General features: G+C 36.3%; 1 protein-coding gene across 1 annotated transcript in view; it reads right to left on the bottom strand.

Annotated features, from left to right (window-relative positions):
• PPP2R5A (protein phosphatase 2 regulatory subunit B'alpha) overlaps nucleotides 1-17183 on the bottom strand; it is a 76730-nt gene that overhangs the window by 15263 nt on the left and 44284 nt on the right. Inside the window, exons 4-8 of the mRNA XM_080647933.1 lie at nucleotides 8503-8595; nucleotides 4847-4977; nucleotides 3514-3573; nucleotides 2481-2589; nucleotides 1829-1882 (exon numbers count right to left, since the gene is read on the bottom strand). Coding sequence (XP_080504059.1) covers nucleotides 1829-1882; nucleotides 2481-2589; nucleotides 3514-3573; nucleotides 4847-4977; nucleotides 8503-8595 — 447 coding nt within the window. The remainder of the gene's footprint in view (nucleotides 1-1828; nucleotides 1883-2480; nucleotides 2590-3513; nucleotides 3574-4846; nucleotides 4978-8502; nucleotides 8596-17183) is intronic.

Below are 17183 nucleotides of genomic sequence, written 5' to 3'. Positions count from 1 at the left end.
CCAAGTATCAACAGTACAACGATTGAAATTTCTATTGAGAGCCAAATTTTTTAAACTTCTAACATCACTTCTTCAAAATAGACTCGCCCAGGCCGTGTTATTTTGTGGAAGAGCCACACTCAAGGGGCCAAAGAACCGCATGTGGCTCACGAGCCGCAGTTTGCTGACCACGGTGTTAGGGTAATCCATAATGGAATCTGATGCTACCAGTGTAATATGGAAAGATATTACATCTCACATAATATTGAGGGGGGGGAAAAAAAAGCACTGTCCCACCATTTGTTTAACCTACACATGAATATAGAAAAATTTTCTAGAAATATATTCACTTTTGTTTACCTCCACATTGTGCTTTCTGATTTTGTATTATGTGAACCAAATTAACACACATTACTTTCATAAACAGAAATAAAGTCATTTCCATTTCAGAAAATAATTTCAATGCAAAATTTAGGTACCTATAGAATGTAAAAATACTAGCCACAGCTTATTTATAATTTTTAGAAGCTTTGATATGAATGCCAGATTTCTAGGAAATGAATATTAAGGCTGAGACCCAAGTAACATGGCCATAATTTTGGTGTATCTACAGATCTTTATGAATTGAAAAATACTTTTCTTTGTCAACTTAGACATTTATATTACTATCTCCTCATCCTGTTTCTATTTCTATTAACCCAACTCAGCCAGATTTCTGGCCATCATCCCTCTTTAAAAAGAAATCATCTCCCCTTAGCCACCCATGTTAATTTATTTATCTGTTTATTATTCACCAACATGAACCATCAGTTATGTTATAGGCTTTCTTTGTCTCAATTCTAATGAGTTATGGATTTAAGTTTTAATCCACTTTAGAAACTTATGTGGCTTCATGTACAGACTGGGCTTTCTAATTCTTCTGATTTGTTTTTAAAAAGTATTTTTAGCTGTTTTCAGAAATAACTGCAAGTCTAAAAACTCAAAATATAAGGGAGTGAGTGGGAAAAGCATCTTTTGTTCCTTTACACATACAAAGGTCAAATCAAAGGGAGAATACTAAATACATGTTTTCCAAGCACATCTAGGATAGCAGTTTAAATCCTTCAAATCTTCAGCAATACTTCAAAAACTCTTAGTTTAAATATTCAGATTTAGGATACCTAGAAAGTACTATTAAAATTTTCAGTTCACCATGGTTTCTTCTTTTATACTTTCCTATTTCTCCCTGCCATCTTTTGTTTTTCTTGAATCTTCAGTTAATTTTCATAACATTTTTATTTTCTCCTGAATCTTCATATGATAGTCAAATAGTAAGCAGAATTCAAATAGTGAATTGCTATGCTGATTCATAAAGTAAACAACCTTTATTCCAAGATTATATCTTAAACTCCAAAGGCAAGGAGACGTTTTCAATCCCAATCATGTGGTTTATCATTAATAAGAGGGAAAACCCTATTTGTAAAGACAAAACAAAACTCAAGGGAATAATTTTGGGACTTCCATGGTATGTTTTAATTTTAAAAGGTAAATGAAGATTAAAAAGATTATCAGTGAAGATATTATGTATATAAAATTTCAGTGTAGTCATTTGATCCTATCATTACCCATCTCAACTACTATGTTAATATTAATTTATATTTAAGTTATTCAAGACACATAACTCATAAGAACTCCTCTTTCTAACCCTAATCTTTGAATGTAGATTAACCTCTCATTCCTTGTCAATGATTTTAGTTTAAAGTACATTACTACTACTGTTGATAACTCTGTAACGGTATATAACAGTATAAAAGGTACAATGAAATGTTCCAATGTAGACCCAAAACATAAAAATAAAGAGACCACTTACTGGTTCTGTTAGTGTTGTATCTTTCTCCAGGAACTGTACAACACAGTAGGCTAACTAAAATGGAAGGGACAGTTTATAAATATTACTGAGTGAAGTAACATTTAGTGATGCAGGGTTTTTATATTTAGCTAACAAAAATGACTACCTCATTTTGATGAATTTTACTCTAGCTTAATCTCAATACTATATAATAATTAGTATACTCACAATTGTGTAACTGTTTCACCTTGAAAGTAACTTCTGAATATAAAGTTAACTGAAGTAAAACTAGAGCTTAATATTTTACCTTTTCAGCATGTATGCCATGCTGATATATTATTCTCTAAGTAGTGATCGAGGAGACTAGGTTATTGCAGCTAAACAGAACACTGCGGTTATGTGGGATTTATTCAATGCCATTTAGTTAAGTAGGTCAGGGCCTGGACTAGAAAAGAGCTTGACATTTTCTTTCCTATGTCTATACTCAATATGCACTGACCTTATTTAATAACACTAAAAATATTTTAAATTATAGAATTTTATTTTGGGCAACTTAAAAAGCAAATTGCTTAAATATACTTAAAATTGCCACCTCAGTACTTCTCAATTTCTCTGCCTTTATATCAGTCTTTGAAACAATATTTATTTCACTTGAAAGTTTTCTGAAGCTTACCTGAGCATGAAACAAAGCTAATCCTTTTGCAGTATGCATAGGAATAAGAACCTTCATTAGAAATTGTTTATGTTCTGCTTTCAGTGGCAATGCAAAGCCATTGATAATACTGGAGGGAAAAAAAGGCAGGGGGAAGGGTTAAGTAGTTACTACTTTATTTCTAAAAGTTATTATAGCCATGAGTACATAAGGAACTGTGCTCTGCTTCAATCCTGGTGTTGAATTACTTGCTCATCTTCAAACTACTTTAGGCAGACTATTACTATGAAGTCTTTAAGTCATTCAATGATCCCAAGAGTAAAATAGGACTACCAATTAATGTTCTAGTGAGTAATTTCTATCTTCATTTCCTATATAAGCTTGTCACTTTATGCACTGTTGCCTTTATTTTTTCATCCCTAAAGCTAGAATCAATATCACAATAATAAGAATTTTTAATATTTCTGAAGTAAATGGGTTGTTTCTCTTACTTTATTGAAGGATCTTAAACTAAGAAGTAATTCTCCCCATAGTCATTCTGTTAACTACTAAAGATTTTAGCTTCCTCTAGTACAAATACAGGGGTCTAAACGTTTCTCAAGTTAATAAGGAAATAATAAGGCAAAATGTTCATGTAAACTAAAATCAAAGGCTGTACAATCTTCTAAAAAGAACAGATGGATTAAGAATGGTCTATCAACATATGAACAAGAATTCTTATAACTTCATCAAAAGATTCACTGTAGCTTATTTCATCTCTTCCCAATCAGATCCTATAAATTTCTGAGGCAGTCTGGCAAGAAAAGGCATAAAACATGCCACAGCTTCAAAAGCAAGAAGCCTATTCTGAAACAGATGTCTTGCATGGCAGTACTTTAAAAATGCTGACCCTCCAAAGAAAACTATAATAAGAATTCAGTTGAGAAACGATGTCTTGCAGTCTATATTTAAGTATAATTTCTCCAACACCAGCTAAGATTTTAACACATAAGACATTCAAACTTACTTAATTCTTAAAAAGAACAAGGAAAAATAAAACACAAAACTGACCTACCTTCCTAATATTTCCAGGAGTTCAGCAACACCATTGAAATGTTCTGTTTCATATATAAACCTGAATTTAAAATATAGATGTAATGAAAAACAAAATATCAGAAAACTAAGAGAAAGGCAGAAATAAACCCTCAAGGGTAACTATAAGAACTGTACAAGGATGCTGTAAGAATTCCTTGTAAATGGTTTTGCCCCAAATCAGTTACTTCTCAGCAATCTTATAAAAGAAAGTCTATTTCCTACTAAACCAGATATTTAAAAACAAAACAAAACAAAAAAACACTCACTCAAGGATATGTTTATTGATTTTAGAGAGAGGAAGGAGGGAGAAGCATGGACTGGTCACCTCCCTCATGTGCCCTGACAGGGAATGAAACCCACAACCTTTTAGTATGTGGGATGACACTCCAACCACTGAGTCACCTGGCCAGAGCTAAACCAGATTCTTTTAAGTATTTCATATTTAAACATATACTTTCGTTAAAACTTGCTATATGTTAAGATAATATTCTTTCACCTGGAATATTTTATTTTACTTAAAATTTTTTGAGAAAGATGGGTTTCCTCGAAGAAATACTTTTTAAAATAGGAAACCTTACTCAAGAAAATCCAAGAGAAAAGAACCCACATATAATAAAGCCACCATTATTCAGAATTCTCTAAACCTAAACTACACAGGTTGCCTACCTTTCCAAGATTAAGATCACCCTTAAAGCAGGGAGGCAAATTCAAAGAAACGTAAGACAAGGGGAGGATGACACGGAACTGGAGAGAGAGGTGCTCTTTCTGGAGTTGGTACAATGTGGAAATGCTAGCCTGATTCTGCCAGATCTTCAATTTAAAACAAACATACCAAACCTAAGTGTGGGTATTAAAGTGAAATCTCCTACTGTGAGGCAACTAAATAGACTATCACTTATAAAGTAGCTAAAAGACAGATCCCATATAAATTCAATTACCTTTATCAGAAAATCAAATGAAAGTACTTCCAAGAGCTACTGATTTAAATAGTTCTTACAAAATTTTCAAACAAAAAAACTCAAGGAAATAGATAATTAGACAAATTCTCCTCACAATAAATCTTACACGTGAATAACAGTATTATCTATTAAAAACTCCACTACTATTATCCACATAGATGAAAAGTAGGTTATACATTTCTACAAAGTTAGAGGCAAGCAAATGAGGTCCACAAAATGGGCTAAAAATGACTCAAATACCAGCAGTTAAATTTCCAAATTTCAGATGTTAAAAGTTAACCTAAAGCAACCGGAATAAAAATAAAATATGAAAGGGGGTAAAAAGCACTATACATGAATATATGACCAATTTACCTGAGAAAAATGTTGTTAATTTGTTTTCTGATGAATGCTCTTAATCCAAGAAATTTCCCATAAATTCGATGCAGAACAGTCTTCAAGAAGTCACGTTCTCTGGGATCTTCACTATCAAAAAGTTCCAGGAGCTTTAAAAAAAAGCTGAGAAATTACTTTTAAAAATAATCAAGCTAAAACTTCACTTTATTCTAATACTGATTTTAGATAACCCATGAACCAGTTTTTTTTAAATTTAAAGATTCTGCCTTATATTGGTTTTAGTCTTGCTAACTAGTGAAGCTAAAGAAAAGCTTAGGGAGAATTTCTCTTCACTTATTTCATTTCAAAAAATGACACAATAAATAATATAAACACTTCAAAAAGTGTACTTTTGCCCTCCACTCATTTTAAAATTCTATCCCACTCTTGACTACTAAACATGGCCCATAACTTTAGTGTTGAAATTTTAAGAGTTTTTAATCCTTTTTGATAGTAAGTCAAAATTACATGCAAAAATCCTAAAGCTTGTAGATTGCAAGTCATTAAGTAAATGAAGTTAAAATACATGTGCACATGTGTATTTCCGATTTACACAAACCAAGGCTTTGTGTGTGTGATTTTACACTAAAAAAAATTTAAGAATCACCATGCCAACAGCTCAAAAATTATTATTTAGTTAATAGGATAAATTATTGTAGATACATGTTAACAGTGTGGAGATCATTCATGAAATAACACTAAAATAAAAGATAAGACCACAGATTTTTATTTAAAGTCAGCTAAGCAGCCCTGGCCAGGTGGTTCAGTTGGTTGGAGCATCATCCCATACACCAAAAAAGGTGATGGGTTTGATTCTGAGTCAGGGCACATACCCAGTCAGAGTGTATACGGGAGGCAACCAATTGATGTTTCTTTCTTACATCGATGTTTCACTCTCTCCCTCTCTCTCTAAAATGGCTGGAAAAGTTTAAGTCAGTTCAAATTGGCCAAATCATCATTTTCCTACACCTTTACACAACTCTTCAGCAAAGGTAGGATAAAGGAGATCTTCAAAAAAAGTCAAAAGCTCACATTTTTAAAGTGGTACAGAAACTGAATTTCTTCTGCCAAAAATCATATTACTATATTTTAAATGAAACTGGAATTTCTTAGGAAAAATTATAATCTCTCTTGAAGAATGAAGTTGTCAAGGAATTTTATGTTTTGTGCTTTGGTATTGATAATTACAGTTAAGATCTCAAGCTCTGAACATCATTGGAAGTTCTTTTTCCATTCTGTCTTGAATTACATGTAATTGTGTACATATGTATCTCTTCTACTAGAGTTAATATTTTTTGAGGATAGTGATGCCTTTTGTCGTATTTATATTCCCCTAAACAAGTGTCTTGCTTAGTTTCCATTCTTTGTTCATGAGCTTATGAAAGTACTGTATGAGGCTCCAGTAAAACCATCTTTGGAACATGAGAATTTGTGTTAATGTACCTAATAAGTTCAGTTCAAATTATTCTAATTAAAAATGACTAAACTACTCACTTAACACGCTCAACACACTCATATGCAAGTTTTTGATGATGAGTTACTTGGAAGATATGCTTTCAAATTAATAACCGTGGCCCTTAATTAAGGTGTTCATGTCTAATTCAAGTTGACCCTTGGGGAAAATATTTAACTAGAGAACAGTTGAGCAAAGTGTCAAATCTATTTAAAGAAACCTATTTTGAAATATAACCTAAATAAATTTATTGAGATAATATAATATTAACACAATGAAACACATACAAAACTAGTACTCAGGAAACTTTCTTATTCTGGCACTGATACTTTTATCTAACTGTGCTTTTAAGAGTAATTTATAACCCATGAGCCTATTTCTTCATTGATAAAATGAGGATTGAAACCAATTCTTTTTTGGTTTTGGTTTTTTAAGAAAAGGTCAGAGGTCAGAGAGTGTAGTTCAAATCCTGATTGTTCCATCTACTGACTGAAACTGGAAATGGTCAAGCTCTTTGTATATATGGACAGCGCTTGGCACATAAAATGTACTCAATAATTCTTACCTTCCTTCTTTCTTCTGAAACTCTATGATTTGAACATAACCTGAAACTATACAATTATTTTCTTCTCTTGAAAAAACGAATTGTCCAAATTTATACCTTAGAAGAGTGGTCGGCAAACTGCGGCTCGCGAGCCACATGCGGCTCTTTGGCCCCTTGAGTGTGGCTCTTCCACAAAATAACACGGCCTGGGCGAGTCTATTTTGAAGTGGCATTAGAAGAAGTTTAAAAAATGTGGCTCTCAAAAGAAATTTCAATTGTTGTACTGTTGATATCTGGCTCTGTTGAGTAATGAGTTTGCCGACCACTGCCTTATACTCTAAGACTTAAAACTGCTAGAAAACAAATGACTGGGCCTTGGCTTCTCAGCTAATTCAGGCATTTAGAGTAAAGGTGGAAAATGGGTCCCACTATGCCAGTTTTTATTCTTGTTCCCCTTAAAATCTACTGAATAATCTAGCAACTGAAATGCCTCAAGCTCTACACTGAGGAAACACTAAGGCATTTGTTCATCTCAACCTGCTATTATTATTTTAAATACAATTTAATATGGCATTACTAGAATTCCTTATTATACCATATTAGAGGCATTCGTGCACCCCTGGGGTCCCTCAGCCTGGCTTGCACCCTCTTGCAATCCGGGACCCCTCTGGGAGTGTTGGACTGCCAGTATTGGCCTGATCATCGCAGGCCAGCCCAGACTGCGGGGATCAGGCTGAAACCGGCAGTGTGACATCCCCTGAGGGATGTAGTATGTGCGTGAAGTGGCAGGCGGCCAGGGAGGAATCCAAGCCTGGGCCAGGTGGTCCTGCTCACATATGTTTAACTTTATCTCCTTTTCTTCTTAAAGGTCCTATTTTATCTGTGGTTTAGGAATTGGATGGCTAGAATGCCTAAGGAGGGAAGGGGAAAGGAACAGGGAAAGGTTATTGATGCTTTATGACAGGAAAGTAGTCTAGTGGCCCAACTGCTAAAAATGATCCCATTTCCATTTCCCCGTCATTTCAACAGCATGCTTAAAACATGTCAAGTTCAAGTTCAAAGGCTTAAAATTAAAAAGGTGTACAATTGTCATATCAAATTTTCTCAGTTAGATATCACAGAAAGGCTTGCTTTTCTGATCTTTACAAAATAACTGGGAATCTAGGATTGGATTGGTTAATTTGATTGACTTCATTAGAAGTTAACCCTTTCTCTTTAAAATACTCTTGCATTCTCAAAGCTACTTAATTTTTATCCTAATTGGCAAGAATAGTAAGTGCTGTTAAACTGAAATATTTTTTTTTAAATCTTTTTTTTTTTAAATATATTTTATTGATATTTTACAGAGAGGAAGGGAGAGGGATAGAGAGCTAGAAACATCGATGAGAGAGAAACATCGATCAGCTGCCTCCTGCACACCTCCCACTGGGGATGTGCCTGCAACCAAGGTACATGCCCTTGACCGGAATCGAACCCGGGACCCTTCAGTCCGCAGGCCGACGCTCTATCCACTGAGCCAAACCGGTTTCGGCTAAACTGAAATATTAAAGTTTTGAAAGACTATTTTATTTTAATCACAACTTAATAAATCATTGCTAAGGTGAACATAAGAAAATTTAAGACATAAGAATGCCTTACCTGTTGTACAAATTTCTGATCAATGTATCGCTTTGCAATGCTAGGCTGGAAATCAGGGCTTTCCAAAAATCTTAAGAAGAATTCATACACCAACTATTGAGAGAAAATCAAATAAAAGTTAAGATGATGCCAAAAAATACTACGCTAAGTTAATGTCATACCAAAAAGACACCTCCCTTACCAACAAGTAGGGAAATTTCAGATCTCATTAGAAAAGTAATAAGTTTTTTAAAACTAAATATACACAATTTGGTCTCATAAGCCGTAAATTTTGAGAATTGTAATAGCTTTGTAATTGCAATAGCTTTATATCACTCATTGAAATTTTAGATTACAGGAGCTAGAAAATAAACATGGTCCCTATTAAATATTTAATTAAGAAGACTACTTTGCAGCCCATATTCACTGGGAAAATATTCTTTTCCAGTGGACCACTAAACTACCTCAATTTAAGCTCCAGAGTTTGTTAAATACCGAAGAACTCCATCCAGATAAGAATAAACAGGATTGTAAGAGGCAGTGTATAAATAACAATAAAGTAAAATAAAAATCCTCAGGTCTTTATTTAAAACTATAGTAGGGGGAAAAGAGTTAAATTGAAAACAGCATACCTTGTTCACACTTGGGAAATAATGAAGCAAATTATATATAGAGCTCAGGAAGGAATGTCTGTTCACCACAGTGAATAAACTACAAGTTACAGCAGGCCTTCTACTTAAAAAGTGCCAGGATCTTGTCGGGACCGGTTTGGCTCAGTGGATAGAGCATCGGCCTGCAGACTGGAAGGTCCCGGGTTCGATTCCGGTCAGGGGCACGTACCTTGGTTGCAGGCACATCCCCAGTAAGGGGTGTGCAGGAGGCGGCTGATGGATGTTTCTCTCTCATTGATGTTTCTAACTCTCTATCCCTCTCCCTTCCTCTCTGTATAAAATCAATAAAATATATTAAAAAAAAAAAAAAAAAGTTCCAGGATCTTAAAAGTAACAGCAAGCCCCACCCAGTGTGGCTCAGTGGTTGAGCACTGACCTATGAAACAGGAGGTCACGGTTCAATTCCCGGTCAGGGCACATGCCTGGGTTGCAGGCTTGATCCCTAGTGGCGGCCTGGGCGGGAGGGGGGGGGGGGAGGGGGTGTTAGGGGAGGGGTGCAGGAGGCAGCCGATGGATGATTCTCTCTCATCATTGATGTTTCTATCTCTCCCTTCACTTTCTCTCTGAAATCAATAAAAATATAGTTTTTAAAAATAGCAAATGTTCATTTGCTGCCACAAATCAGAAAAATACTTGCCTCCATTCAGTCAACTTGCCTCCATTACACCTACTCTATCTTTCAAGGAGAAAGGCAAATACACTGAAGTTTTTATTGTTGTAATCTAACAGCTATGATAGCCCAAAATGTGCCTCAATTTATTAGCTATTAAACTACATATCAATCTAGCACCCTAAAAATAAAAAATAAAGGATTTGATCCCAAAGTAAGAATAGTCATCCAATAAACATTTAGGCCACATTTCTGTGCCACTAAAGAAGTGATGAAAAATAATGCACAATCTGCCTGTATTGCAGGCCAATACAGCAGCCAAAGCCTCCCTACTTATCTAAAACAGGAGTGGGGAACATCTGGCCCACAGAATCATTTGGTCTGGCCCTGCTGAGGCATTAGGGGTGAGGTAATTAAATGTCTGACCAGCCCTGACCGGTTTGGCTCAGTGGATAGAGCGTCGGCCTGTGGACTGAGAGGTCCCGGGTTCGATTCCGGTCAAGAGCATGTGCCTTGGTTGTGGGCACGTCCCCAGTGGGAGGTGTGCAGGAGGCAGCTGGTCGATGTTTCTCTCTCATCGATGTTTCTAACTCTCTATTCTTATCCCTTCCTCTCTGTAAAAAATCAATAAAATATATTAAAAAAAAATGTCTGACCAAATACAGCAGGCTAATTTTTAAGTTCATAATTTTGTATAGCCCTTGAATGATCCAAATGGCCTTTGGCAGAAAAAAAGGTTCAACCCTGACCTAAAAGGTATACAGAAAATTACTCTTTTTTAAAGAGTATGTTTTTTATTTATTTGAGAGAGAAACATCAATTGATAAGCTGCATCCTGTATGCCACCTACTGGATATCAAGCCCACAACCTGGCATGTGCCATGACTGGGAATCCAACCAGCGTCCTATTGGTGCATGGGACTACGCTCAACCAACTGAACCACACAGGCCAGGGCAGAAAATTATTCTTGTTGGTCCTCAATAAATATAAAGCAATAATATTTAGGGGGAAAAACTGTTGCTCATTAATAATCATGAAATACTATAAGATATGACTAATCTCCAACTACTAAAACGACATTTTTTTAAAATTTTTTAAATATATTTTATTGATTTTTTACAGAGAGGAAGGGAGAGGGATAGAGAGTTAGAAACATCGATGAGAGAGAAACATCGATCAGCTGCCTCCTGTACAACGCCCACTGGAGATGTGCCTGCAACCAAGGTACATGCCCTTGACTGGAATCGAACCCGGGACCCCTCAGTCCGCAGGCCGACGCTCTATCCACTGAGCCAAACCGGTTTCGGCTAAAATGACATTTTTGCCCCTTCTTTTGTTTATTCCATTCTCCCATTGCTCATTAGCATTTCCATTACAGTGTGAAAAAGTAAAGAGATACTAGTAAACGGAAAATTAGTACATTTTTAGGAAATTCATGAAAAGGACTAGAGCAGTGGTTCTCAACCTTTCTAATGCCGCGACCCTTTAATACAGTTCCTCATGTTGTGGTGACCCCCAACCATAAAATTATTTTCATTGCTACTTCATAACTGTAATTTTGCTACTGTTAATGAATCATAATGTAAATATCTGTGTTTTCTGATGGTCTTAGGCTCTACAGCAGCGACCCACAGGTTGAGAACCGCTAACAGGGTCACCTAAGACCCACAGGTTGAGAACCGCTAACAGGGTCACCTAAGACCATCGGAAAACACAGATATTTACATTATGATTCATAACAGTAGCAAAATTACAGTTATGAAGTAGCAATGAAAATAATTTTATGGTTGGGGGTCACCACAACATGAGGAACTGTATTAAAGGGTCGCGGCATTGTAGAGGTTGAGAACCACTGGACTAGAGGAACAGAAATTTGAAAGGTTTTGAAATTACTTGTGCTTATTCTCTCATAATTAAATTTAATGTTTGTTTTTTGTCTTGTCAAATTCTAGCATCAAAGATTTAATAAGTTAAATGTAAAATGTAAACCTTTAGTACAAAACAAAAAATTTTGGTGAATTGATTCAAAGTACATTAACAAGGAAAGAAACTTTCCTTGAACAAATTTCTTCAGTGCTGCAACTCTCCATAATCCCATTTACCAGAGCAGTTTTAATATTCCACTCTAAAAAAAGACAAGTAATGATGTAGCAACAATATACTGACAAATCTATAAATCAGCTCACTTAGTATTTAGTAGTTTCTGAGTTCCTAACCATCTAATGGCCAAATTTTAGAACTGTATACCATATTTTAGTTACTAGAAAGATTTTAAACTATAAATATATATATGTAATTAGGGCAGACCATTTAAGTCAGGGGATCACAAATGAAGGTAAATTTCTTACATGTGTATTTGTTTTGGGAGAAAACTCAACTTATAAAAATCTTATTCTGAAAGCAATTCACCACCTCCTAAAATGTTAAGAACTATTAGTTTCAGAAAATTTATTTGAAATCTCAAACCATATCAGTGAAAAATAGAAAGCATACTGTTTATTTGGCCGAATTCCAGTGTTAATTTCCACAGGCAGATAAAAATAACTTAATCTTTCACTAGTCCTAGGACTCTTGTCCATTTTATTTAGATTTTTATTTGCTAGACAGAGTGAATAAATTAATAAATAATGAGGCAGACTATTGCTTAAAGTATCACAAATAGTTTAGAATATATTTTTCTTGTCTTTTATAATAATAAAAAAACACCTAAAATGACCTTTAAAAAATAAGTCCTGGCAGAATAAAAAACACACAAGATAATCTGAGTATCTAGCTCCCACATATACAGCAGGGTTCCCCTCTACCTCCCAGGGACTATCTTGAAAAATAGCTGATGTTGCTAATTATCCATCCTATTGTCATTAAAAATATATCATTTTTCATTTTATTCAAGACAGATTCTTGCCTCCAATGATTCTACCCTGTAGCAGGCTAACCTAATACCCATTCCCTTCCCCTTGCCTGTTTCTACTACTGAAGCTAGAAAAATTAAATATTCACTGTCAGTCTGCCTTACAGCTAGCGTAATGGAAAAAGGAAAAAGAGGATGGAAAAAGAAAAACTAAAAACAATCCAACAGGCCCCAGCCAGGTGACTCAGTTGGTTGTAGCCTTGCCCTGTACACCAAAAAGGTTGCAGATTTGATCCCCAGTCTGGGCACATACAGGAGGCAACTAATAGATGTTTCTCTCACACACTCTCTCTCTCTCTCTCTGTCTCTCTCTCTCTCTCACAAAACCAAAAGCCAAAACAATCCAAGAGAATGAAGAAATATTTTAAAAAATGGTTTCAAAAGAAAGTGAGAGATACAGAGGCAAAGAAGAGCCACCATATAAATAGCAGCCATCTTCAAGAAGAAAGACAAAACAGTGGAACAAAAGATATCAGACTGAAATCAGAAGACAACAAAACAACATACTTGAGGTACTCAAGAAAAAAAGATGACCCTAGGATTTTATATCAAATCAAGTTTATCTTTAAAAATAAAAGCTATAAAGACAAACTGGTATTAAACATGCAAGTACTCATGGAATAATGTTCCCATGAGCCCTTCTACTAAAGAATGAGCTCTAAATTACCAAGAAATGATTAGAGAAACTTTGACATACAGAATCATGGTAAACATTAAAAATGTTACCTGTAGGACTAATAACAAATGATGGGTATAAAGGTGACAGAATAGTATACAATTCGTTATATGTTCTAGCTACGTAGATATCATGCAACTCTCAAAAATAGGGAGTTGGGGAAAGGGATGGAAAAGAGTATATGGAAAGTAGAAGCTTCAAAGTGCCATGTAAGTATTTACTGTGAGATTAAAAGGATATTGACTTTATATTAGACTAGAGGCCTATGCATGAAATTCGTGCAAGAGTAGGCCTTCTTTCCCCAGCTGCCAGCACCAGCTTCCCTCTGGCACCCAGGCCTCCCTCTGGCTGCCGGCAGGCGCCCAGGACCCGGGCTTCCCCCCCACCCCCTGGCAGGCATCCGGGACTCGGGCTTCCCTCACAGCCCCGGCTTCATCTGGAAGGACATCCTGTCTAATTACCATATTACGCTTTTATTTTTATAGACTGGAGGCCCGGTGCAAGAAATTCGTGCACGGTGGGTGGGGGTGGAGTGTCCCCTCAGCCCAGCCTGCACCCTCTCCAATCCAGGATCCCTCGGAGGATGTCTGACTGCCGGTTTAGGCCCGATCATGGGGATCGGGCCTAAACCGGCAGTTGGACATCTCTCTCACAATCCGGGAGCACTGGCTCCTAACTGCTCATCTGCCTGCCTGCCTGCCTGGTCACCCCCAACTGCCCGCCCCCTCCCCCCCCCCCCCCGCCAGCCTGGTCGCCCCTTACTGCCCCCCCCCCCCGCCGGCCTGGTCGCCCCCAACTGCCCCCCCCCACTGGCCTGGTCACCCCTCACTGCCCCCCTCTGCCGGCCTGGTCGCCCCATGCAGCCTGTTCGGTTGCGATGGTCACTTAGGCTTTTATACATATAGATTCTAGGGAAGAGGGAAGTGGAGAAGAGACTACTTGCTAATGTCAGTATTATTCATTCTAGGGAACCAATAAACTAGCTACGAAAGAGAGAGCTAAAGGTATCAGTATAAAGGTAACTGTAAGAACAAAATATATTTCTTCCGATATACCAAAAGTTGTATCATTTAAGGGGAAGAAAGGTTCTATGTGCGAGGTTCTGTGCAGACATTACCCATCAATCTTTACACAACCGTGTTTTATCCCAGTTTTATAAAGGAGGATGCAGAGAAGTTAAGCAGCTTACCCAAGAGCATACATGTAAAAAAGTATCAAAACTGTGATTTGCGTAGAGGTCTGTCATCAGATTCATTTCCATTTCACCCTGTTTTATAATGATAATTCTCTTACTTGTTAGAATTTGTACATATAAACTTTTTTTAAAATATATTTTATTGATTTCTTACAGAGAGGAAGGGAGAGGGATAGAGAGTTAGAAACATCGATGAGAGAGAAACATCAATCAGCTGCCTCCTGCACACCCCCTACTGGGGATGTGCCCGCAACCAAGGTACATGCCCTTGACCCGAATTGAACCTGGGACCCTTCAGTCCGCAGGCCAACGCTCTATCCACTGAGCCAAACCGGTTAGGGCTGTACATATAAACTTTTGTTCCATTTAACCAAAGCACATCTGTACATGTATAATTATACTTTTAAAAACTCATTTATTAGGCCTAAAAAAGAAAAAGTGATGACTAATTATTTGGAAGATCTAATTTATTGTTGTTAAAATGAAGCTCAAAAGATATGAATTAAACGTCATAAGAATTTAGATATATCTACTTTAGGGCCATGGATTATATCTAGATGAGACAGTAAAGTTTTAATAGTTAAGAGCAAGGACTTTTGGTATAATACTGAGTTGTAAACCTGATTCTGCCACTTACTATTTCTTGGGCAGAATTCTTAATTTCTTTTAGCATATAACCTGATCTATAAAATATAAACAATGCCTACTTTATAGTGTTGCTACTATAAGGATTAAATTAGATGATGTACATGAAGCAGTTGCCACTATCTCTGGAGTGTGGTAAGTGCTCAGTAAATGGTAGCTATTGTTATTGCTACTAATATAATTCATTAAATATGATCAGTAGTCATAAATAAGTACCACTGGTCATTTATAGGCAAATACATTAAATTCTCTAGAAAAACACTTGTGTTTGTCGGAATTTTTTTTTAACATATATTTCTTTATTGATTTCAGAGAGGAAGGGAGAGGGGGAGAGAGAGAGAGAAACATTAATGATGAGAATCCTTGATCAGCTGCCTCCAGCATGTCCCCTACTGGGGATCGAGCCTGCAACCCAGGCATGTGCCCTTGGCCGGAATCGAACCTGGGACCCTTCAGTCCGCAGGCCAACGCTCTAACCCCTGAGCAAAACCAGCTGGGGCTGTCTGAAATTTTTAGGTCATTAATATCATCTTAAAAATATAAAAGTCATATTTGAAGCATTAGGCAAGAGTACTTTGAACATGGTGACTTTTACTTTTTCCCTCAAAACCTTGCTTATTTTAAAAATATGAAAATCTCTAAACTGAAAGTGTCACTTGAATACCTGAATCTAATCTAAAGAGTTCTAGTTACTGAAGTATTAAGTGAGATAGCGCCAACCTGATTCTATTGAGTGAAGCCTAGATGATATTAATATTAAAGCCACATATTTGAGGGGATGTTTAAGTGAAGCAATTACAGCTAGAAAAAATTAGGGAAGGCTTAATGGAAGAACTGGTCCTGCCTACATAATAAATTTTTATTGCTAATTTTCCAATTATTCCGAGGAGTGAGTTGTCACTCAATGGCATTTAGAACAAGAAAACTAACCCTCCTTTAATCTCAACTAAAAAGATGTGCTCCAGAGATGGACTTCTGAAATGGCAGAGTGAAGACTTTGGTGAACTTGCTGCCCCACCCCCCAAAAAAGTGAAAAACAATTTGGGCTAGCAGAAGAAAGAAGAAATGAATGTGAAGATAGATTAATAAAATTATGCAATTTGAGGTACAGGAAGAAAAAATAAAAATGAAGAGCTTCAGAGAACTGTAGGACATCATCAATAATACCAACATACCGATATTGGAAGTCTCAGGAAGAGGACAAAGAGGCAGAAAAAATATTTGATGAAATAATGGTTACAAAAACCTCAAATTTGATGAAAATTATTCATTTATATAATGAATTTTTTTCCCCCCAAAATTTAAATATGTTTTTAAAACTGATTTTATAGAGAGAGTAAGGAAGTGGTATAGACAGAAACATTGATGAGAGAGAAACATCCACTGGCTATTTCCTGCATATCCCCACTGGGGATCAAGCCTGCAACCTGGGCATGTGCTCTGATTGGGAATTGAACCAGCCACCTCTTGGTGCATGGGCTGATGCTCAACCACTGAGCTATACCAGTCAGGCCACAATGAATTCTTTTTTTTTTTTTTCAATATTTTATTTTATTTATTTTATTTTTTATTAAGGTATTATATGTGTACATATCTTACCATTGCCCCCCCCACCCCACTCCCATACAGGCCCTCACCCCCCAATGTTTTGCATCCGTTGGTTACTCTTATATACATGCATATAAGTCCTTCAGTTGATCTCTTATTTCCCCCACCTCTCCCTAACCTTACTGCTGTAATTTGACAGTCTGTTTGATGCTTTACTGCCTCTGTATCTATCTTTTTGTTCATCAGTTTATAATGTTTTTCATTATCCCCAAATGAGTGAGATCATGAGGTATTTTTTTTCATTGACTGGCTTATTTCACTTAGCATAATGTTCTCTAATTCCATCCAGGTGCCTACAAATGGTAGTAATTCCTTCTTTTTTATGGCAGCATAGTATTCCATTGTGTAGATGTACCATAGTTTTCTGATCCAGTCATTTGCTGAC

Source organism: Plecotus auritus, assembly GCF_963455305.1.
Source record: "Plecotus auritus genome assembly, chromosome: 12".
NCBI lineage: Eukaryota > Metazoa > Chordata > Mammalia > Chiroptera > Vespertilionidae > Plecotus > Plecotus auritus.
The sequence above is the reverse complement of the archived record's forward strand: the minus strand, read 5'-3'. Positions and strand labels throughout refer to the sequence as shown.